The following is a 24,477-nucleotide window of genomic DNA, read 5'->3' on the forward strand; positions in this document are numbered from 1 at the left end:
TTTATTTACTTGTATATAGTAGAATATTCGACAGCGTTGGATGCCATTATTATCAAAGTACGAGATAGAAACACGGATATGTCGTTTTCTCTTCTAAAAAACTAATTTTGAAGTAAAAACGTTTGACGAAATTCCAAACAGATAAAAAATAAAATAAAAAAAGGCTTTCGGTATGATAAAAGAAAAGCAACAGTGTCAGCTTGGCGTGCCTAACGCTATATTTTGTTTAAAAATATTTTATTTTATTATAAAAAAGAGTTGGCATTATATCCACTTCCCTTAAAATTAGGGAAAATGTCATATAAACTCAAGGATTACGAAAACTACAAAATAAACATTTCACCAATTCATTGGCATAATTCGACAATAAAAAATGGTGTAACAATGTGCATGTATTAATTAAGAGTGAAAATTTAAAATGATATTTCTTAAGTTATATATGAAAAAAAATACCCTCTTTTATAAACATAAGCTCCTTATGCCTTATTCTTTAAACACAAAATCTCATGTACACCCGGGTGTACGGTACACTCGGGTCGTACTCAACTTGAATCCTAACTCGAATTCAATATAATTGAACTATTCTACCTGAATGTCAAGTGTTAGAGTCATTTTGATATAGTGTCAGTGTCATTTATACATAGTGTTAGTGTCATTCGTAAAACAAAATAGTATTAGTGTTATTTTTGAAATAGTGTCATTTGTAAAACAAAATAGTATTAGTGTCGTTCCAAGATCGTGTTAGTGTTAGTGTCATTTCGTATTAACGTTAGTGTCATTTCAAGAAAAAAATGGGTTAGGATAGTCCAACTGGGTCAGGATTCGGGTCGGGTACAACTTGGGTGTACAGGAGATCACCTCTTCTTTAAATATCCTTGATGTTGATGGGTTTGCTTGATTTTTTGTGAAGGTCTTATACATTTGACCGATTTGACAGCTATCAGTCAAGAGTACATGTGACCTGTGGGTGACTAGATTATCTGATCGCCTGGGCGATCATATCATTTTATCGGGCGGTCACATAATTTTATCAACCGGATCATCTGATCGGCCGGTAAAATCATGTGACCGCCTGAACGGTCAGATAATCTAGCCACCCACTGATTACATGTACTTTTGACTGATAGCTGTCAAATTGTTGATTGATAGCTGTCAAATGTGTAAGATTTTCACAAAAAACTAAGCAAACCCATCAACATCAAGAGGTAAAATAGGTCATTCACTTAATTTGAGCATAAAATGCTTAAATTTATAAAGTATGACAATTTTAACATACACCTTAAGGAATAGGACATTTTTACCTATTAACACTTAATCTAGTGTAAAGTCATTAATTAATACAGATGCCAAAAGCATCCACTACAAAAAAAAAAAAAAAAAAAAAAAATCCACTAATAACATTAGGCTTGGTAGCTATTATGTGTGTCATAAAAATTAGTGACATTTGATGATGTAGCTAATCACTAATAATTACACTTTCAAACACCACTAATTTTTGTAACACAAATATTAGCTATCAAGTCTCATGTCACTAGTAAAAAAATTTTTTTGCAGTGATCAATTTCGAATGTACTATTACATAATTTTTTTAAATAATAAATTTATGCAGCTCCAATATGTCATTTTTGGCTATTAACAAATTAGTGAAATAAGAAAAAAATGATTTCCTTAATTTATTTTTTAAAGTAAAAAAAGATTTAGTTGTTTTAATGGATTGTTCACATTGTAGCTTTTTTTTTGGTAATTTTTTGATTTGATTTTATTTTTTTTAAATAAAAAATTACAAAAAATTAAAACAAAGTAACTTTAATGTGACCAATACAATAAAATAATTAAATTCTTTTTTATTTGAAAAGATAAATTAAATATATATTTTTTTTCATTTAACTAGTTTGTGGGCAAGATTATTTAGCATAATTACTCTTTTTAAAAATATTTTTTTCCTACCAAAAATATTGTGAAAACAATGTCTGTGATTAATGTTTGAAGTTAATGTTTCAAATTCAGTAGCGTCATTATTTGTTCATTTATTCCAGAGGACAGAAAGCTGTTTAAGATTAGAGTAAAATTTTGAAGTAGCCAAAATGAAGCATAAAACACAATTTATGGCCACACATTGAAAAAACACAAATTTTGGCCATTTTTATTGATTTGGACGTTTTTGCCCTTAATGAGGCGGACTGGGTAGGATCAGGCACGCGGGTCGCGTGCCGGGTCGGGTTAGGCACTTATGGCACTATTAGTGCCATAAGTGCCAACGAAATTCAAAATAAAACTAAGTAAAATGGTCATCAGCACAAATACAGAAACAACAACATCATTTAAACCCTAAATGGAACATCTAAACCCTAAATGGATAATCTAAACCCTAAATGGAACATCTAAACCCCAAATGAATAATCTAAATCCTAAATGGAATATCTAAACCCTAGGGGGAAGTGTGCACTTATGGCACTATTAGTGCCATAAGTGCCATACGTGCAGCATAGATCAGATCAGATCAGATCAGATCTGTCGATGGCTGAAATCGAAGGAGGCGGAGATCTGATCTGCCGATGGAGGAGGCGGCGCAACGATCAGATCAGATCCACCGTCGCCGCCTCATCAGATTAGATCCACCGCCACCGCCGAGGAAGGAGTGAAGCATGCCGCCGGAATTAGAATCGCGATCGATTTCTGCTCTTCATCGACGCGGAAGAGAGAGAGAGAGGAGGGAAGCACGCCGCCGGAATCACGACCGATTTCTGCCGTTCATCATTGACGCGGAAGAGAGAGAGCGCGAAAGAGAGGGCGCGAGAGAGAGAGAGGAGGGAAGCTTGGATCACACGTACTGTTACTTGGTTGGAGATGGGTTGGAGATGGAAGGATAAGTTAGTCATACCACCTAAAAAATGGCCAAAATTTTATGTTTTAAGATTTGAGGCTAAATTTTGATTTTGTATGCCCAGTAGGGCCATTCGGCCCTATTATCTCTTATATAATTATTCATAGTTCGAAACATTTATGTTAAAAGATAATAATTCAAATATTTAATTATAATCATGCATGATTTGGGATATTATATTTTTAATCAATTCACTTTATATATTAAGAGCTCGTTTCATACGAATGATTAGAGTGTATAATATATTTATGAGTAGTGCTATTTGGACAAAATTTGACCAGACAAAAATAAGGTTAAATTTTTTAAAAAATTAATTTATTTATAAATTTTGATTCAAGTTTAAAAGGATTTAGTTAGTTTTATTGTTTCTTCATATTGTAATTTTTTCGTAATTTTTTAACAATTTTTTTTTTTATTTTTTGTTACTTTATTTGTAGTTTGTGTACTTTAAAAATAATAATAATTCAAAAGGTTATTAAAAAATTACAATATAAAGAAAACAATAAAACTAGCTAAATCCTATTTTATTTTGAACCAAAATTTTTAAATAAATTTATTTTATGAAGTATTTAATTATATTTTGTTCGGATAAATTTTGTCCAAATAGCATTATTGTATATTTATAGTACCTTAAAAGTAACGTGACAATACTAGTGAGATTAAGATATAGGGAGTAGAAGGTTATGTTTGTCGATAGATTCAAGACAAAGATATTAATCATTTTTTAATATACTATTCATTTAGTTAAACATCCCATCGTTTTTGCCGAATTAGGAAGTCACTAAGTTTGGCAACAGTTTTCCACGAAACCCTGGCATTTTGCTTCACAATTCGACCAAACTTTGAAAGAGACCCATGTAAATTGTAATTATTACACAAACTAAGACTAAGAAGCATAATACAATTAATACCACTTTCCGGAAAAATGAAAATAAAATTGATACCATTTGGTAACAAAGAATCTCATGTATCCTTTGATACATGTAGAATTTGCCCGATATTTAGGATGGTGAATGTAATTCATTTTATGGGAACTATTTCCTCCGAGCATTTAGTAAAACATGCCGTAAATATTTTCAAAGATTTGAAACAAATTTTCAGATAAGATTACACAAAATTAAAGCATACAACAATAATATCAAGTTGTATTTATATTTATTTAAAGGTTCGTGTAATGTAATATCACTATGTTATCACTTTTATTTTGTTACAAAATTAACACTCCTAAAATTTTATAACTATCGAAGAGCTGACGTGATATAAGAATGTATCTTATAAATGTAATTACGCGATCTTGATTTGCAAATAAGTTAGTACTAGTATGATCATTCGTGCGATGCACGACGAAAATCGAAGCTAAATTATATATTTAAGTGAACAAATAAATATAAATATTAAACAAACTTAAAATATAAATTTTTAATTTTGTATAAAGCGTAATGATAATTATTTCTATTAAATAAGTTTAAAAATTATTTGATAATGAAAATTAGCATTATGCATTATTATTATAGAGTATTACACATCATAATAAATAAATAAATATTTTCATATACAAATATAATTAAGAAGTTGTGAAGTTTTAATGAAAAAAGAGAAAATAAAATATTTAAAAATTTTCATAAATTATTGATTTTTGATGATTTTTTATATTATATTAAATTTACGATGTATATAGAATATTTTTTCATGAATCAAATTTGACAATATTTACAAAAGAATTAAAATATAAAAAATAAAAAGGAAAAAATAGTGAAAAATTTGGTGGAAGGAGAGGGAAAAAAATGGAGGGAAAAAAACTCCTCTTTTATATATTATATAGATAGATATAGATATAGATGATATGAATACGTTAATTGATGGGTGATTTCAGTTAATATAACAGTGACCTCATATGTTAATTTACGGGTGATTCCGAAAAATTATGAGGGTTTATTTTAAGCAATATTTGTAATATCGGGTTAATATTAGGAAATGAATGTAAGTGTCTGCATTAATTATTAATTAATTCTTTATTTAAGCACGAATTAAGTTATAGAAGTGTCATTCTATTGGGATTTATATAGAAGATCTCCATTGGCTACAAAGCTCAAAAAGAGGCCGCCCCACGCCGTGGACTTACAGCGTAAATACGCAGATTATTAAACAAGGTAGTAAAATAAAAATTTAAAAAGAAACACAGCCAAAACTTTGATCTTTATTTTATTTATTTAATGTAATTTATGTATTAGTACTGCAACTTTTATTTAACTAAACGTTACGGGAAAATGGTAGTAATAATTTGATTGATGGTATAAAAAGGCGTGGGAAGGGGAGGAAAAAAGGGTGTTTTGGTGGTGGGGCGGTGGTGCTGATAGGTGAGAAGACTGAAAACATTCTGAGAAGGAGTGGCTTTTTTGTGAATACACGGTGTTGCTGTGGTGGCTGTCAAAGATTTGCGACAACACATCTTTTTTTCCATGGTTTGGGTTTCTGCATTTTTTTGTTGCCTTCTTCGTTCCGTAAAGTTGTAGTTGTGTAATACTGCTTTTTCCACTGGTTTCTTCCTTATTGAGAATTGCTTTTTCTGATATGAGGGAGGGTTTAGGTTAAGTTGTTTTTTTCTTGAGTGTTGAGCTACCTTTAATCTCAGTTGATTGATTGATGAATATGTAAGGGCATGGAAGTTGGTGCTAATTTGGTGTCACATGGTTACTGATTGGGGGTTCGAATTCATGATTTACCACCATTTTCTTGAGTTGAGTTACTGATTCTGGGATTTCGCTGATTTCTTCGCGTAAAGTTGTAGGTTATGATGCATTTGATAATGTGGTAAATTGGATTTGATGCTTAATCTTGGGGAATTTATCAGTTGCTTTTACTCTTTACCATTTCTGAGAACAAATATGTTGGTATTGGTGTTGGCTTGTTTGTATCTATAGAAATGTTTACGCTATCTTCCAAAACTAGCTGGATTCCATTTGTCTGCTGAGTTTGGTGGGTGCTTATTTTCTCTTACCAAGATTATGTTTGGCTTTGATAGGTCTCTCCACACTTCATTGGTCCAAAAAGATTTGTCTGAGTAACGTGGATTCTTGATCTTGATTTATGAAAGGGAACCTGTGGTTTTGTTCTTTATCTTCGTGATAAAAGTAAAGACGATAACTAATGAGGAAGTTTGGTGGTATCGGCGTTTTGAGCACGTGGGATGGTAGCAGTATTTGAGAAGAGTATATCGAGCATCTTCTTTACTTATTGGTCGTTTTGTTGGCTTAATCCTGTTCGAACCATTTCCTACTCTTGGCATTTTTGCCTCTGCAACCAAGCAAACTAGTGATCCTCTTCTTCGGGTTTTCGTTCTTTTCGAAAGATCAAGCTCTCTTGCCATACATTGTTCCGCACGTGGCATTAGCCCCTTAATACTTTGTGCCCACTCTTAAGTCCTCTATAAGTGGTGCCGTTTAGATATTTAGTTCTGATTCCTGGGTTTGCCCTTTCAACTTCTGCAATTTGCTGCGGTTTGTGTTATTGAATTGGGGATTGCTGGGTTAACTATAGGAGACAGTGTTTTATATTTTGGAGGTGAGAGTACATTGTACCTGCCAAAATGAAGTTTATGAAACTTGGATCAAAACCCGACCAGTTTCAGACTGATGGAGACACTATCAGGTTAGCTATGTCTTTCATCAAATCGTTGCTAGCAGCCGTGTAAATGTTCAAACAGATTCTCTTTCATATAAGTATTGCTGCCCCAAGTTTATTTTTACTATATATCCCTTATTTGTTAAGTCATTAAATAGCTATGTATACTGGTCTCTGCTCTAACAATTTTGCATCTGAACTATAATCAAGATTCCATGCTGACAAGGCTGCTTTGCTAGCTCAAATCAAAATCACCATTCTTTCTTTCTATTTTTGCATTTTAGTATTGACGGGACAAGCCAAATAGGTAAAACTGAGTTCCAGCTCAAAATTCAGAAAGTATTTTGTATTCATCAATATATCCGTTATTAGATATGGAATATTAAGGACACGGATTTTTGGGTTTTGGAACAGATAAATAGAGTATACTATTGCATATAGGTCAAAGATGGTTGATTGAAGAATGGCCTATAATTATTTATTATAGGACATAGGTGTTTATTATAGATATAGTCGATGTTTGATTGAAGAATGGCCTATAACCATACGGGGCCCTTTCACCAAGAAGTAGATGTTTTGATTCAGCTAGTAAAATGCCAGATACTAAGTAATAGGATAGGACATTGTTTTCTTGCTGTTGATTGCTTGCTTCAATCAGTTGAGGGTACAAGCATGAGCTAATACTTTGGAACATGGTGTAACGTGCAGTGCAAATTTGACTAATCATGTCTTGTCTTTCAGGTATGTAGCAACAGAATTGGCTACTGACATGGTTGTTAGTGTGGGGGATGTCAAGTTTTATGTTCATAAGGTATGATCATTTTGGCCTTAGAAAGGGTACTAAAAATATGTCTTTAATTTCAATATATAACTGATAGATCTGTAGCATCTAAGATTCTACCAGCTTCGATGAGGCTATGATTTTTATCCATAATACATTTTGCCTAAAGTCTCAAGTTGCCTCAATTTAAACTAGGAGACTGCTCTTGTTAAATTACCTAGATTTGTACATTCTATACCTGAGATTTGCTAGAATTCTGATTGCTCAAAATCCAATGACGTGTTTTTTCATTTCAATCCTGTTTTGTTATAGCTCTTTCGCGAGTTACTAACAGGACTGCATTTTGATGTAGTTTCCTCTCCTCTCCAAGAGTTCTCAGCTTCAGAAGCTTGTCACCACTGCAGGCAATGACAACAACGATGAAATTGACATCCATGATATTCCGGGTGGACCTGCAGCATTTGAAGTATGCGCTAAGTTCTGTTATGGAATGGTAGTAACACTCAATGCTTACAATGTCGTAGCAGCACGCTGTGCAGCTGAGTACCTGGAAATGTACGAGACTGTTGAGAAAGGAAATCTAATATACAAGATTGACATTTTCCTCACTTCTAGCATTTTTCGGAGTTGGAAAGACTCTATAATTGTACTTCAAACGACAAAATCTCTTCTTCCTTGGTCGGAAGAATTGAAGATTGTCAGCCACTGCCTAGACTCTATTGCCACCAGAGCCTCCACTGATCCTTCGAAAGTAGACTGGTCATACACTTATAACCGTAAGAAGCTCGTATCTGAGAATGAGCATGAGGAAAAATGGAATGGTGTGAAGAAACTACAGACAGTGCCGAACGACTGGTGGGTGGAAGACCTGTGTGACCTTCAAATTGATTTATACAAGAGGGTTATTATAACAATAAGAGCCAAAGGGAAAATGTCCACAGATGTTGTAGGAGAATCATTGAAGGCGTATGCTTTAAGAAGGCTTCCTGTTTTTAGCAAAAACACCTTACAAGGAAGTGATCATCTGAAGTACCGTTACTTGGTAGATGCAATCACATCTTTGCTGCCAAAGGAGAAAAGTTCCATACCTTGTGATTTTCTGCTGAAGTTATTACAGGCATCCATAATGTTAGATTGTGATGAGTTGGGAAGAAGGATGCTTATGCTGAAAATTGCTCAACAGCTCGATGAGGTAACTGTTTCTGATCTGATGATCCGCTCCTCAACTGGTGAAACAGCCCGTTGTAACATAGATGTCGTACATGAGTTGGTTGAGCAGTTCGTGATGCAAGAACATAGCATCCAGACTGGTTGCCCCGATGATCATGAGTTCAGGGAGATATGTCCTGGATTTATTTCAGATTCTTCCAAGGCTAAGGTGGCTAGAATGGTTGATGGTTATATGGCTGAAGCAGCCAGAGATGTTTCATTGCCTCTGTCCAAATTTGTTGATCTGGCTGAAATGGTCTCTACCTTTCCAAGATCGAGTCATGACGGGATTTACCGCGCTATTGACATGTACCTCAAGGTTTGTTTGTTGATCCATATGGATCCACTCTTATTCCATACCACCTCCACCTTTCTTTTCTTTTTTTTTTTCTTTTCTTCTTCCTTCGAGTTCTTCAAGTTAATCATAACCACGAAATCCTCTTCAAAGAAGAATATACAATCATGTTCTCGCTATTTCTTTTACCCATCCCCCCTTCTCCAGCTGTGATATATACATATGTCTTTCACTGACTGATTATCATCTTTTCTGCAGGAACACCCTGGGTTGACGAAGAGTGAAAAAAAGAGAATTTGTCGGTTGATGGACTGCAGGAAGCTTTCAGCTGATGCATGTGCACACGCTATACAGAATGAGAGGCTTCCATTGCGGGTGGTTGTGCAAGTTCTTTTCTTTGAGCAAGCCAGAGCTACAGCAGCTACTGGGAACAACACTCCTGATCTCCCTGGCTCTGTTAGGGCTATGCTTCCACGAGGGTCTTGTGGGAGCTCCAGATCTGCAACTACCAACTCGGATGAGGATTGGGACGGAGACCAGACATCTGAGGAGCTTAAGGATTTGAAAGGGGAGCTCGCTTCTCTTAGGCTAGGAAATAAAGGAGGAAGTGACGGTGATAGTGGCGATGCTAAATCAAGCATTGATAAAGTCACTTCCAAGAAAATGAAGAAGATCTTCACGAGACTATGGTCAAATAAAGACAGACAAGGCGAGAATAGTAGCTCAGATACATCTGAAAGCCCTGCTTCCACCAGCGTGGAAGAAACAAAGGAGGCGGTGAAAGTGGCTGCACGAATGATTCAAAATCAAACGACGAAGAAATTGCAGGTAACAAAGTGAAAATGGTCTTCTCAAGGCTGTTCTCAAACAAGGATGGATCAAGGTGAGAGATAGCAGCTTAAATCAGGTGAGAGATAGCAGCTTGAATTCATACGGGAGTCTAGAACAAGACGTAATCCATCCAAGTAGTAGGCCGATTTGTCTCAAAAGTAAGAGGAAGTGTTCGGCAACCATCAATCTGTAAGTTTTGTTCCTTATGATGATCCAGATGAATTAAATTGGAGAGAATGACTTGCTAATCATTTTTTGACGCTTCAGAAGCTTATCGGCACAAGAAATGCTCGTCAGTTTTATCCTTGGCACAGTGAAAGATAGGTTTAGTGTGTTCTAGAGCTGAGTATCTCAGTACTAGATTTTTTCCTTACTTTCATTTCATTCTGCTGTAGTATCTGTAATTTGCCAAAGGAGTTTTTTTATAGCCAGCCATTGTCTATCTTAGCTTTTTTAGATGTATTCTCAGCAGTATGAAATTTTGAGTTGGGCATAAAGATTGCAAAGTTTTGAGTTGGGAATAAAGATTGCAGATGTTGACAATGATTGACAGTTTCTGCCATTAATACATGGCCGAATCCATGTGATAAGCTAAAAGTTGTTAGTCGAAAATTAAGAACTGAATAAACTGATGGATTAAAATCCATGGATAATTTCGTTTCGAAATTGGGTTTTAGTTTCGGCTTAATTTGACCCTTTTTGTTTCTTCTCATTTTCCCCTAGCGTACCATCCTCCCCTCTTAACAAACAAAATCATGGGGTGATTTTGATAAATAATTCATGGAGAAGTCTTAACAAATAAAATCATGGATGATTAAATAATTCATCCAATATTTATAAATAAGATTGATAGGATTGAAGAAGTGATGATATAATCGACCCAACTTTGAATGGATAAATAATAACTCATTTGGATGATTAAATGTAGACCAAGTTATCAATCATGGGCTCAATTATGCAAACCATACATTTGATTAAGGTAAATTATTTTATCAATTATCCCTTACCACTCAAATCAAATGGCTCCTAAGTCGAAAAACTAAATCCAGTAAGTTTTGCAACTGAGTCCTCAATCTTGTCAAAGTTCTTTGATTCTTCTCAGGGTGAGAGTAAAGACTCTCGGCTGTTATTGTTGTTGTTGATGTTTCTATTGAAGCAGTTGTTATGGTTGTGGTGGTGATTGAAACTGCTATCGAAATTATTGTCGCTATTGCGGTGGTTGTTACTGTTCTGGATATCCCACCATAGTTCTGGGGGATTGAGTTCAACTTGATTGGTTAGGTGGATGTGTGTGTGTGTTCGTGTTCCTTGCTATCTATTGGGGAAATTGAGTGAGTAGTCGCCAACTTATCCATATGTAACAAACCTGCATTCATTTCTGTAGCACTCGGGACATAGTTGTGTTTTCAGCTGGATTTGAAGTAGTCTAGTTGGTCCTTGGAATTATGGTCTAAATTATCCTTGAGGTGGCTGCTAATTTAGCCCTTGCCAAGGTCTCTTATTCTGTTGATTTCTATTTCTCCTATTTCCTTTACCATTAAAATTTTGATTCACAAAATTAAGGATTCGTTGCTATTGATGCCTAAGTTTGTTGCTAGCTTCATATCTGGGGTTCTGTTCAAAACCTCCGCGTAAGACAACATATGTTAACTTGCTAAGACTAATCCTTATATCTTATATTAAACTAGTGTAGAAGTTTGCATATCCTCCCATCCATGTCAATTGTATAGGGTGCAAAACGTAATAAGTTGCTAAATTCTTTGCCTGTATTCTGTCACGATTTTCTTTCATTGCTTCAGGTTGAAATCTCAATCTCCTTTGGCTTGCTATAGCTTCAAGGTATGAAGATCTCATAATATACCAATTTAAGTTATGCGCATATGAAAATTTCAAGGTGTTTAAAAGTAAGTGTTTTTTGGTGTGCTTCTTTCCAATAATCGATAGATTTTTTAAGTTGAAAAGACATGCACAACATGCTCTCCTAATATGGGCATCTCGACTAATTAAAGATTTGCTCCATCGTGCTAACCTATTCCTTGGCTTTTGCTCAATTTTTAGTTTCGCCAAAAGTCTGGAGAATTTGGTAGAAGAAAAAGTTCTTCTATTCTTCTTTCGAGTTGTGGGGGTGGAGGTGGCAGTGAAGTATCTTCTTGCTTTATAGTCCTCATATATTATAATTTCTTCTTCTAGGTGGCATTCAACGTTATTGATAGAACTGGATGAAGGTTTTGATGTCAAGATTTCATTGAAATAATATTTCAAATATAAACATGCAAGTAAAAACATACTACCTAGAACATATAAGCTGCACATAAAGATTATGTGGAAAATCGAGCACTAACATACTTTTAGAGTTCAATTACTAACATTTAATTGTAGTGACTTGATCTTTGACTGTTGATTCTATTTGCTTTCGATTCAACCTATGAATATTCTAGTTTGTTCTCTCATATAGCTTGAACATTGGATAACTGACGAGCCTAATAGCCATGAACTAAGGGGCCACCAATTACTTCTCGAGGAAGTAAATTTTTGGTGTCTCTCTCTCTCTCTATATATATTAGGGGGGAGGGGGACGAAAATTTCTCTCTTTGGTCCAAAGAGGAGCCGCCCCTTATGTCATATTTATAGGGATTTTGGGCTAAGCTAAAGATTCTTATGAGGATTAGGATTGTGCCTTCTAATGGACTTAATTTCATTAAGTTGAGTCATACTTATTAAGTTTATTAATATTAATTCATTCCATTAAATAATTAATATTACACTACCCACCTTATCCATATTACGAATATGACTGATTTCATTTAATAATATTAAGCAGCGTACAGGGCCGATCATGATAAAAATAAGGCCATAGGCGAAACAAAAAAATTGGACCTTTTAATACTCCTTCCGTCTCACAAAAACATGAACATTTTGTCATTTTGGAATGTCTCACAAAAATATGAACATTTCCATTTTTGTACAATATCCTCTTATTTTCTATCCCTCATTTTCATACTTATTCACAAAAAACATCATGGCCCACCACTACTTTTCATCAATTAACTCTACTCTCACAACACTTGTGGGACCCATTTTACACTCACAATAATTTTCAACTAACATTTCTTAAGACTCGTGCCACTCTCATTTGTTCATGTTTTTGTGAGACGAAGTATATTATTAAAGACAATTTTCTATTGCGAAAATGACGGTCACTGTTACAAAATCAAAATATATTAAAAGTATAGTAGTTTACAATAAAAAATAAAACATATATATTTATTACAAAAATCAAATTATATAAGAAAATTTACTATTAAAGTTTCTTTAAGAAATAACAAGTTTTCTAAAAGATGATTCTATTGTTAGCAAAAATAAAATAAAATAAAAGTTAAACTTGAACCTATGAACTATTGATAAAAGAAAATATAAAATATCACATTCTATACGTAAATTTAAACAAACAAATAATATATACATATATAAATGATATATGTACCAAATGAGTCCTAAATAGTACTCCCTCCGTCCCACTAAATGTGACCTGTATTTCATTTTGGGCCGTCCCACTATAAGTGGTCTATTTCCACAAATGGCAAAGTTTATCCTTTAAAAAAGTGTGGACCCTACCTTTTTAACACATTTACACATTCTCCTTAATTTTCGTGCCGAAAAGTTTTGAGCCACTTATAGTGGGACGGAGGGAGTATATGCATATAGATAAATTATATATGTATGTAACAACAATGATTTTATCTTTTTTTTATATGGTTTTTCTGAATGTAAATTTGTAACTCTGTTGTCTTGAATGAGAGGAAATGGGAGGAAGATAAGAGAAAAAGAGAAAGTTAGAGAGAAGATAGAGAAATAGGAAATTGGATCATTTTCATAATGCAGCCCAAAAGTGGCTGAAACTCTAATAACATCAAAGGTGGTCCATCAAAATAATAGATAAAAACGTTACACCTCAACAACAACTAAAATGAAATAACAAAATATGGTAAGCCAATCACTAAAGTCTTCGTGAATGGTTGAAGCAAGCTAGCTAATACTCTAAGATGAAGACATGTGCCCCCTTTTGTTAGTCAATGCAGTACAATTAATTGAATTCTTTTTCTCCCCTTTCAGCAAACCCAAGGACAACATTTTTACCCCCATCGAAAGAACCCTAACTCCTTCCCCAACCTTCTTCTTAATTTCTTCTCCAATTAGACAGGAGTTCCATTACAGTACCCCCATCTTTCAAAGATCTTTGTTCCCAAGGATTAAAGAACGAAAATTTCTTACAGAGGAAAAACACATTCTGCCAACTAGTGGTTCCCAAGCAAGTATCATCCCAATTGACGAGAAGTTGTCGAACTTTCTTGCCTCCCCTCGAAATCACTCGTTCATCAAGCACATAAATTGGGTAAGTGATAAAGGCTCTGTCTTGATCAACGATCGAAAGTGCAGTACCGGTGGTGGCGATAGAACTGAAGGTACCCTTGAGTAGTGAGACGTGGAAGACATGTTGGATTCACAAGCCTTCTGGTAAGTCCAGTCTATAAGCGACCTTGCCGATTCTCTCCAAAATGGTGTAAGGTCCATAATATTTGGCTGATAATTTGATGTTATTTCTAAGGTAAACGGAGTTCTGCCGGAAGGGCTGGAGCTTCAACTAAACCTTTTCGCCCACTTGAAATTCTCTCTCAGATCTGGCCTTCTCTGCGTATACCTTCATTCTGTTTTGAGCCCAAATTAAATTTTCCCTCAACTCTTGTAAGCAGTCCTGTCTCTGTTGGAGTAATCCCTTAGCTTTTGTGTCCGTGTGTGGTAGGACATTATAGTATGTAGGGGTGGAAGATGCCCGTACAGGGCCTCAAATAGAGTGGATTTGAGGCTAGAGTGGTAGTTAGTATTGTACCAAAATTCAGCTAGTGAGAGCCAATCCATCCACTTTTTAGGATTCTAGTGCACCATACACCGAAGATAGGTTTTCAGACATCTATTGAGCCTCACTGTCTGACCATCAGATTGAGGATGGCAGGCAGGGGTGTAATGTAGACTTGTAGCCATTCCCTTGAAAAGTTCTTTCCAAAATAAACTTGTGAATACCTTGTCCCTGTCAGTTACAATACTGAGGGGCTGCCTATGTAGTTTGTACACATTGTCAAGAAAAACCTTGGCAATTCCCTGAGCTGTGAAAGGATGAGATATAGGAATAAAATGCCCATACTTTGTGAGCCTATCAACAACCACTAGGATAACATCTTTACCTTGAGACTTAGGGAGGTCTTCAATAAGATTCATGTTCAAGTGAGTCCATGCCTCTTTTAGAACAGGGAGTGGTTGCAATAGACCAGGATATGGACCCATATCAGATTTGCTCTTACTGCAAATGTCACACCCCTTAACCCAGTCCACAATATCCTGTTTTAAATTTGGCCATTAGAAGATTCTTTTAATTCTTGAGTAAGTACCAAGGATGCATGAGTGTCCACCAAACCCAGAGTTGTGCATTTCCGTGATAAGTATTTGTCTGATATTGTTAGATTTTTCCACTGTAATAATTCCTTTATATCTAAGAATGTCCCATAGTAATTCCCACTTAGGTAGACTCTCAGGGTGGAGGGCCTTAGTAGCCATAATTTTCTGCATATAATCATCTCCCTTGTAACTGTCTGCAATTTGTTGAATCCAAACAGGGCTAACTGTTGTTAGTGCTTGACAGTTGATATTGGCTTCACCTCTCCTTGATAAGCTATCTGCAACTTTGTTATCATTGCTCTTGTTGTACTGAATTTCATAGTGATAACCCAATAGCTTAGCTACCCACTTCTGTTGCATAGGTGTGATGATTCTTTGGTCGAGCAAATGTTTCAGAGCCTATTGACCAGTCTTGATAGTGAATTTGTTTCCCTGCAAATAATGTCTTCACCTTTGTATAGCCATAAGTATAGCAAGGAATTCCCTTTCATATATAGATAGTGACTGATGTAATACATAGAGTCTTACTAAGATAAGCAATAGGTTTCCCTCTCTGAGTAAGCATTGCCCCAACTCTTGTGCCACTAGCATCTGTCTCTAGGGTAAATGGTATAGTAAAGTCTGGTAAGGTGAGCACCAGAGTATTAGTCATTGCTCTCTTGAGCTCCTGGAAGGCTGATTCAGCTTTCTTATTCTAATGGAAAGCTCATTTCTTCAACAGTGAAATTAAGGGTTTGTTGATCACTCCATAGGATTGGACAAACTTCCTATAGTAACCAGTTAAGCCAAGAAATCCCCTAAGTTGTTTTAGAGTAGCAGCAGTCGGCGCGGCATAACGACATCACGGTACACTTTGATTCCTTTTCTCATCTTAGGAAAGGGAAGAAGATCCGTAATCTTCTCAAAGCTCTTTGGATGTGTTCGTGTTGGCTGCTTTGGAAGGAAAGGAACTCTAGCCGTTTCGATGGTAAGGTCCGGTCTGTTGATCGTATTGTGTCGGAACTCAAAGCTCGTAGTTGGAGTTGGTGTAGTGAGTTTAAGGTTGCTGGGAGTGTTCGTAGTTTTGACGACTGGTGCTCGTCGGGTTTAATTTCTAAACTGTTGTAACTCTTCTTTTTGGCATCTCTTATGCCCTAATGGAAGTTTTTTCTTATAAAAAAAAAAGTTATGTTTGACTGTGAGATTGTTCAAATATCTATAATCAATACATAATCTCCAGCTGACATCCTTCTTTTTAACCAATAAGACAGGTGATGTATAGGGGCTTTTACTATGTTGAATCTCCCTAGAAGCTAATAATTCCCCAACAATTCTCTCAATCTCATCTTTCTGATCATGAAACACTCTATATGGAAACTAGTGTTTAGGAACACTGTCATGTTTAAGTATGATCTGGTGTTCTATCCCCCTCTATCGTAGCAGACCCTTAGGCTCTTCAGATAGGTCCTGGAAGTCTCTTAGAAGAGCTTCTCACTCTGGAGAGTTTTGTTGCCCATCATCTTTAGTCTTAACCCAAAATAACTCCTCAATCTCATGTGGTTCCTCCACTAATAGGTGATAAAGCTCTTGGTCAGTTATATGTTGGCATTGCCCTGCTTCAGTTACGGTTTGTAGTTTAATCCTATTTCCCATCCAGGAGACAGTGATAGTTATCCTATCATAGTCCAGCTCAATGGAAGTGCATGCCTTGAGTCAGTCACCTCCTAGGATTAAATCACAACCCACTGTATTTAAAATCCTTGGAGAATAAGTGAACTTATGTTGTATTTTCCAAGAAAAATTCTTCACTCTCTTGGAAGAGACCATCTTATCCCCATTGGCCACCTTCACTAAAATGTGTTTAGCAGGTTCAAAAGTGCACCCTAGTGTGATAGCTACTGGCTCACTAATGAAACTCAGCGTACTTCCTGAATCTAGTAGAATATTAATCTTTTTCCCTTCAGCCTCTCCAACCTAATCCCATAGTAGTAAGCCTTCCATTACCTGAGATAGCACTGAGAGTGACCTGAATCTCATCAATGGTTTGATTCTCTTGTTCCTCACTTATATTTTCATTTAAAACAGCTTGCATTGCCATATTTTCCTCATCTTCTGTCATAACAATATAGATTATCCTCTGTTTGCATCTATGCCCTAGAACATTGTGGAGTTAGTGACTTCAAAGATAGCAGCTCACTTGTTTTCTAGAGGTTTTCTTCGGTTTTACTAGAGTCGTTATTTTGAGTGTTACGTTTCTCTTATGCGATGTCGTTTTGTATTAGTCGGAGTCAAAGATTAATAAATAGAGTCAAAATCTGGTAGTTAGTTATCAGATTATCTTCTTCCTCACAAAAGGTGTGTTTTTGAGAGAGAGAGAAGCTTCTGTAAAATCGAGTCGAGTTTCTTGATTCTCAGTTGAGAGATCTGTAATTCCGGTGAATCTCCGGGCAAAGGCAATAAAGAACTCAGTTTGCCCTCCGTGGACGTAGGCCTTACGGCCGAACCACGTAATTGCTTTGTTGTGTGTGTTCTTGTTCGTTGTTTAAGCATTTCGAATTCAGTTCGTGTTTGCAACATTTGGCGCCGTCTGTGGGAACCCAACCCACGGCCATGTCGACGACGAGATTCGATGCTGAAAAGTTTAACGGGAAGAATGATTTTAATCTTTGGAAGATTAAAATGCGAGCGCTCCTGATCCAGCAGGGGTTGTTAGGAGCACTTCAAGAAACAAAGCCAGATCCAAAGGGGAAGGATGAACTGGATGCCGGAAAAGGATTGAGCAGCGTGGAAATCGACCAGAGGGCTCATAGCGCAATCATTTTCTGTTTGGGGGATCGAGTACTACGAGAAGTGTCGAAGGAAACTACTGCGCTGCAGGTATGGAACAAGTTAAACTCACTTTACATGGCCAATACTACTGCAAATAGGCTTCATGTTAAACAATACTTGTTTCAATTTAAAATCACCGAAGATAAAGATCTTGGTGATCAATTGGATGATTTTCAGAAATCTTTGGATGAGTTGGAAAGTGTAGATGGTATTATGAAAAATGAGGATAAGGCCATACTTCTGTTAAATGCTCTTCCTAAATCGTATGAGCACTTAAAGGATACAATCCTCTATGGTAGAGACAGTAAAATTACTCTAGAGGATGTTGTTGGTGTCCTAAAGGCAAAAGAATTGCAAAGAAATACAGGAGTTAAGCCTAGCTCACAAGTCACAACCTGAGAGCTTGAACATCAAGAAAGGGAAATCTGGAAAGTTCAAGAAAGGAAACAATCCAGCAAAGAAAGGACAACAAAAATCAAAGGAAGGAGATGGAGATGAAACAAGAAGATGTTTCCACTGTAAGAAGCCCGGACATCTGAAAAAAAAACTGCTACTCTTGGAAAAGAAAGCAGCAACAACAACATGGAACTCAAAACCCTGATTCTGTGGATGTGGCTGAAGAAACTGAAAGCCATGAAGTGCTCAATGTTATGAGAGCAGCAAATGCAGACACATGGATATTAGATTCTGGGTGTTCTTTTCACATGTCTCCTAACAAAGATTGGTTCATAGATCTAAAGGAAGAAAACCTTGGAAGTGTAGTTCTGGGAAATGATTACAGTTGCTGTGTTAAAGGAATAGGGAGTATTCGATTGAGATTGGAGGATGGATCAACTAGAACATTGACAGAAGTGAGATACATTCCTGAGATTAAAAGGAATTTGATATCACTTGGGATCCTTGAAAAGAAGGGGTATGATTTCAACTCTAGAGAAGGCTCAATATATGTGATGAAGCAGTCCAAAGTATTACTCAAAGGAACAAGAAGAAACGGATTATACCATCTTGATGGTATAACTCTGATTGGAGAAACTGCTGTGGTGACAAAAGGCAATGGCATGTTATGGCACTTCAGAATGGGACATTTGGGTGAATCTGGACTCAATCAACTTGCAAAGAAGGGAAATATCAATGAAGGTGGAGTTTTTAAATTTGAGTCATGTGAAAGCTGCATTCTATCAAATAGCAAAAAGCAACCATTTCCAGTTGGCAGACACATTTCAAAGGAACCTTTGGAGTACATACACGCGGATCTATGGGGGCCAAGTAGAACTCCAACAATGGGAGGTGGAAGATACTTCATGTCTTTGATTGATGACTATACCAGAAAGTTATGGTTGTATATCATGAAATCAAAGGATGATACTTTCAACAAGTTCAAAGAATGGTGTCAAGCTGCACATGTTGAGAAAGGTTCCAAAGTAAAATGTCTAAGAACCGACAATGGATTAGAATTCTTATCAAATGAATTCAAAATCTATTGTTTAGACAATGGGATAAAGAGACATACCACTGTCCCAGGAAATCCCCAACAGAATGGGGTGGTGGAGAGGATGAATAGAACCATTCTCTCGAGAGAAAGATGTATGCTTCAATCATCTGGTATCCCTAAAATGTTCTGGGGAGAAACTGCAGCAACAGCTGCATACTTAATAAATAGATGTCCATCATCAGCCATAAATGGTGAAATACCAGAAGAGAGGTGGGCAGGAAGGCCAATCAACTACAAATTTCTCAGAAGTTTTGGGTGTCAAGCTTATGCTCACACAAGGCAAGATAAATTAGAGGCAAGAGCCAAGAGATGCGTCTTCTTGGGATATCCAGAAGGGACAAAAGGGTTCAGGCTTTGGTGCATTGAAAAGGGTGAAAATAAGATCATCATCAGCAGGGATGTGGTCTTTCATGAATCTAGAATGCCTTTTCTGAAGAATCAAACACCTGAAAGTTCTGAAAAGTTGGATGTTATCCCAGAAAATCAGTTTGAGGTGGAGCCAAGTGAGAGCAGCAATCAACAATCACAGAATCTCCAAACACCAGAAGATACTGATGAAGATTCAGAGATTGAGCAAACAGACACTGACCAACATGGTTTAACTGAGTACCAGCTGGCAAGAGACAGACCAAGGAGGATCATTCAACCTCCAATAAGATTAAGAGATGATAGTTTGATAGCTTATGCACTGGTGGTAGCAGATGAAACATTGCACTCAGAACCAAGAAATTTCTCTGAAGCAATGAAGGGAAATGAGAAGGATAAATGGATTTTAGCAATGACAGAGGAGATTGAATCATTACTTAAAAATGTCACTTGGATACTTGTGGATAGACCAATTAATCAGAAAACTATTGGCTGTAAGTGGATATTCAAGAAAAAGATAGAAATGGTTGTTATAGAAATCTTGAGGTATAAAGCAAGACTTGTAGCAAAAGGCTACACACAAAAGGAAGGAGTAGACTACAATGAAGTTTTTTCACCTGTAGTCAAGCACAGCTCAATCAGAATTTTGCTAGCATTGGTTGCTCAGTTTGATCTAGAACTGGAGCAATTAGATGTGAAGACAGCATTCTTACATGGTGATTTGAAGGAGAGTATATATATGGAACAACCGGAAGGTTTCATATCACCTGGGAATGAGAATAAAGTATGCTTACTGAAAAAGAGTTTATATGGGCTGAAACAGAGCAGCAGGCAATGGTACTTGATGTGTGCATTTTAGCTACCTAGTTTAGTGTGCATTTCGCCATGGTTTCATGTAATTTTGCATAGTTTGCAATGTTTTGGCGCAGGGATTCGAAGAATTGGAGATGGAGCTGCTGATTGGAAGAAATTGGAAAAAGACGAGTTGTCGATGGAGATTTGACGTGAAGATGGAAGAAAGTAGAGATTGGGCTTTTAATGACTTGTTATATTTTTATAAAGCTCAAAACTCTTAGTTTTATTTTATTTTGGATATTAATTAAGTTAAGGACCGAAGCCCATGATTTCCTTAGTGTTAGGGCCGCATGCATGCATGCATGGCCATATATAATAGTTAGGTTTTATTTTATTTGATCACATTCACTTTACATACTTTGACAGCAGCAACTTTTGATTTCTTAATAGGAGTTGACTTTTATATTTTTTCATGTCATGCAAATTCCATTACTTTCATGCAAATTCTCGATTCCAACGTTTTTTTAGTCCTTTGCTTTCATAGTTTTATTTAGTTTAATTCTTGTTTTATTGGTTCATCAATTGCGGCTGGACTTGGATTGAGGCAGACGACTTTTCTTCAACTTGGTTCAAGTTTGATTTAATTTCTTGCAATTTATTTTCTTAGTATTGTTCGTTATTTATTTATGTTTAATTTTATTTATTTGATTGTTTTTATTTCAAGCATGAGTAGCTAAATCTTTTAATTCGGCGAGAATAATGAAACTCTAATTTAATGATCTGTGAGACCTAATTGGTTTAAAATTGATACCTATTGATTCCGATTAATTCCTAGGTTCCAAGATAATTCTAATTTTATTTAAGCCTGATCAACTTAAGTTTAATTGGATTACAGTCAATTAGTTCCTGCCAATCCGTAATTGTTGGAATAGGGCTGATTAGTGATACAACTACCATGTTCGTAGTATAATTGGTATATTAATTATTACTAGCGTCTCTAGGATAATTGGTATAAATTGGGTTCCTTCATCGTAAGGCTGTTAGAATATTAAATCTAGGTCTGGCGTCTCCAGCTAGGTTATATTTTAATGAGGGAAATAAGCAGGTCTGGCGTCTCCAGCTGTTTATCGATACCGTAAGTAGGAATTGGGGTACGTCCGTTGCGTTTCACGGTATCCTATAACTGGTTGGTTAATAGGGATTGATTAATTATTGCGTCGAGGATCAGAGTTGAATTAGAGTGGATTTATTTGAGCCGAATTACCCTTTTTATTGATTTACTTCAAGCGTATTTTATTTGATTTAATTCTGCATTCTTAGTTTAATTAACTCCTCTTAAATTTAAGGCGTGGTGGCATCACCGTTTTTATAGATTTAGGAATTTGAATGATTTTTAACTGCTCTCTGTGGGATCGACCCTGCTTACCATTGTACTAATTTATTTTGGTAATTCCGCAGGAATTATTTGGTGGTTGGCGACGTCCACCAAATTGGCGCCGTTGCCGGGGAACCACATTGGATACAAAAGATCAGAGCATGATAATTGCGTTTATGTTAAGAATGCTGGCAAGGACATGGTGTCATTTCTTTTGCTATATGTGGATGATATGTTGGTAACAAGCAAAAGTAAAAGGGAGATACAACTGTTGAAAAGAGATCTTGAATCCAGATTTGAGATGAAACAGTTGGGAAATGCAAGGAGAATCTTAGGGATGGATATAATCAGAGATAGACAAAAGGGGAAGTTATGGTTGATCCAGGAGAATTATATAAAGAAAGTCATCAGAAGATTCAACATGCATGATGCAAAAATGGTAAGTGTACCTCTTGGTCCTCATTTCAAATTATCTGAGGAACAGAAGCCCAAGAATCAATCAGAGGCAGATCAGATGAGCAAGGTACCTTATGCAAATGCTGTGGGTAGGGATGGCAATGGGCCGGATCTGGACCGGATCCTGTTTGGTCCAGATCCAGATCCATGTTTTTTTAACTTAGATCCAGATCCGATCCAGATCCATTGGATCCAAAAAAATGGGATCCAGACCCAAATCCATTAGATCCACAGGGTCGCGGGTCCAGACCCAGATCCATATTATTTTCTTTTCTAAAATAATTGTGACTAAAAATTAACATTTCGAATAAGCAATACTTAAATATATTTCCTACATCAAATTACATTTAACTATCTTCTAATTGTCAATTGTAAGATCAGCTTGTTTACTTCCATGATTACTAGTTTACTACTCTCTCCTCCCCATGCCAGGATAGGTTTACTCCAGCCACAGGTGCTAAATTACATAAACATGTTTCGTGCTTAGTTTCACTTGCAATTAGAACTATCAATTTATTTGTATATATATATATATATTGTGTTTTCATGAAATAAATACATTTTACTTATCAAAAACATAAACAAGAAAAGAAAAAAAATATAAAAATGAGCTTAAAAAAATATAAAAATGAGCTTAGGGTTGGAGAATTAAAAATATTACATATTATTAAAAATAAAAATATTATATATTTAAATATAACCGGGTCCATGGACCAGATCTGGACCGGATCTGGATTTTATATCAACTACTCCAGATCTGGATCCGATTTTTTAGAGAGTGGTCCAGATCCGGTCCAGATCCGCCGGGTCCAAATTTTGCAAGGTCCAAATCCGGAAAAAAGGGTCTGGATCCGCGGATCTGGACCGGGTCTCGGATCCATTGCCATCCCTAGCTGTGGGTAGTATAATGTACACTATGGTGTGTACAAGGCCAGACCTAGCTCATGCAATAAGTGTTTTGAGCAGATATATGTCAAATCCAGGAGCATATCATTGGGAGGCTATGAAATGGATTATGAGATACATAAAGGGATCTTCAAAGCATGGGATACTATTTGAACAGTGTAAAGATTTGAATGGTGATGTCTTGGTTGGTTTTGTAGATTCTGATTATGCAGCCAATATAGACAACAGGAGATCTTAGTCAGGTTATGTGTTTCTTCTTTATGGTTCTGCTATATCCTGGAAATCATGTTTACAAAGTGTTGTTGCGCTATCCACAACCGAAGTAGAGTACATGGCACTCACTGAGGCAGTCAAAGAATCTATTTGGCTCAAGGGAATGATTAAAGATTTTGGGATTCTGCAGAAGAAAGTGATAGTCCATTGTGATAGCCAAAGTGCTATACATTTATCAAAACACAACGTTTTTCATGAGAGATCAAAGCACATTGATGTACGACATCATTTCGTGAAGGATATTGTCAATAAAGGCATGGTGGATGTTCAGAAGATTGGAACAGCAAACAATCCAGCAGATATGCTCACTAAAACTTTGCCAACTACCAAATTTAAACACTGTATTAGATTGGTAATTTTGGTGGATCGAGCAGATCAGTAATTTGCTGGGAGCCTTGTAATGGGGCTGGATTGAGGGAAAGCTGAAAGAGTTCAGAGTTGCCATCTTCTTGTCAAGGTGGAGATTGTGGAGTTAGTGACTTCAAAGATAGCAGCTCACTTGTTTTCTAGAGGTTTTCTTTGGTTTTACTAGAGTCGTCATTTTGAGTATTACGTTTTCTCTTATGCGATGTCGTTTTGTATTAGTCGGAGTCAAAGATTAATAAGTAGAGTCAAAATCTGGTAATTAGTTATCAGATTATCTTCTTCCTCACAAAAGGTGTGTTTTTGAGAGAGAGAGAAGCTTCTGTCAAATCGAGTCGCGTTTCTTGATTCTCAGTTGAGAGATCTGTAATTCTGGTGAATCTCCGGGCAAATGCAATAAAGAACTCAGTTTACCCTCCGTGGACGTAGGCCTTACGGCCGAACCACGTAATTGCTTTGTTATGTGTGTTCTTGTTCGTTGTTTAAGCATTTCGAATTCAGTTCGTGTTTGCAACAAACATACTTCTCATCACAATTATAACATAACTTTTGTTCTCTCTTGACGGTCATC

At 36.2% G+C, this 24,477-nt stretch overlaps 1 protein-coding gene across 3 annotated transcripts; it reads left to right on the top strand.

Annotated features, from left to right (window-relative positions):
- Window positions 1-4,950: 4,950 nt before the first annotated feature.
- On the top strand, window positions 4,951-10,167 carry LOC131021544 (BTB/POZ domain-containing protein NPY5-like). Of its 3 annotated transcripts, none has more exons than XM_057950779.1 (5): window positions 4,951-5,034; window positions 5,907-6,532; window positions 7,247-7,316; window positions 7,639-8,814; window positions 9,049-10,167. In XM_057950779.1, the coding sequence occupies exons 2-5, from the start codon at window positions 6,471-6,473 to the stop codon at window positions 9,628-9,630; spliced, it is 1,890 nt and encodes a 629-aa protein (XP_057806762.1). In that variant the 5' UTR covers window positions 4,951-5,034; window positions 5,907-6,470; the 3' UTR covers window positions 9,631-10,167. The 3 variants fall into 3 exon arrangements, with proteins under 3 accessions (XP_057806762.1, XP_057806760.1, XP_057806761.1); XM_057950777.1 differs by lacking the exon at window positions 4,951-5,034 and adding an exon at window positions 5,127-5,346; XM_057950778.1 differs by lacking the exon at window positions 4,951-5,034 and adding an exon at window positions 5,371-5,621.
- The last annotated feature ends 14,310 nt before the right edge of the window (window positions 10,168-24,477 follow it).

This window comes from Salvia miltiorrhiza, chromosome 4, assembly GCF_028751815.1.
Source record: "Salvia miltiorrhiza cultivar Shanhuang (shh) chromosome 4, IMPLAD_Smil_shh, whole genome shotgun sequence".
Taxonomy (NCBI): Eukaryota; Viridiplantae; Streptophyta; class Magnoliopsida; order Lamiales; family Lamiaceae; genus Salvia; species Salvia miltiorrhiza.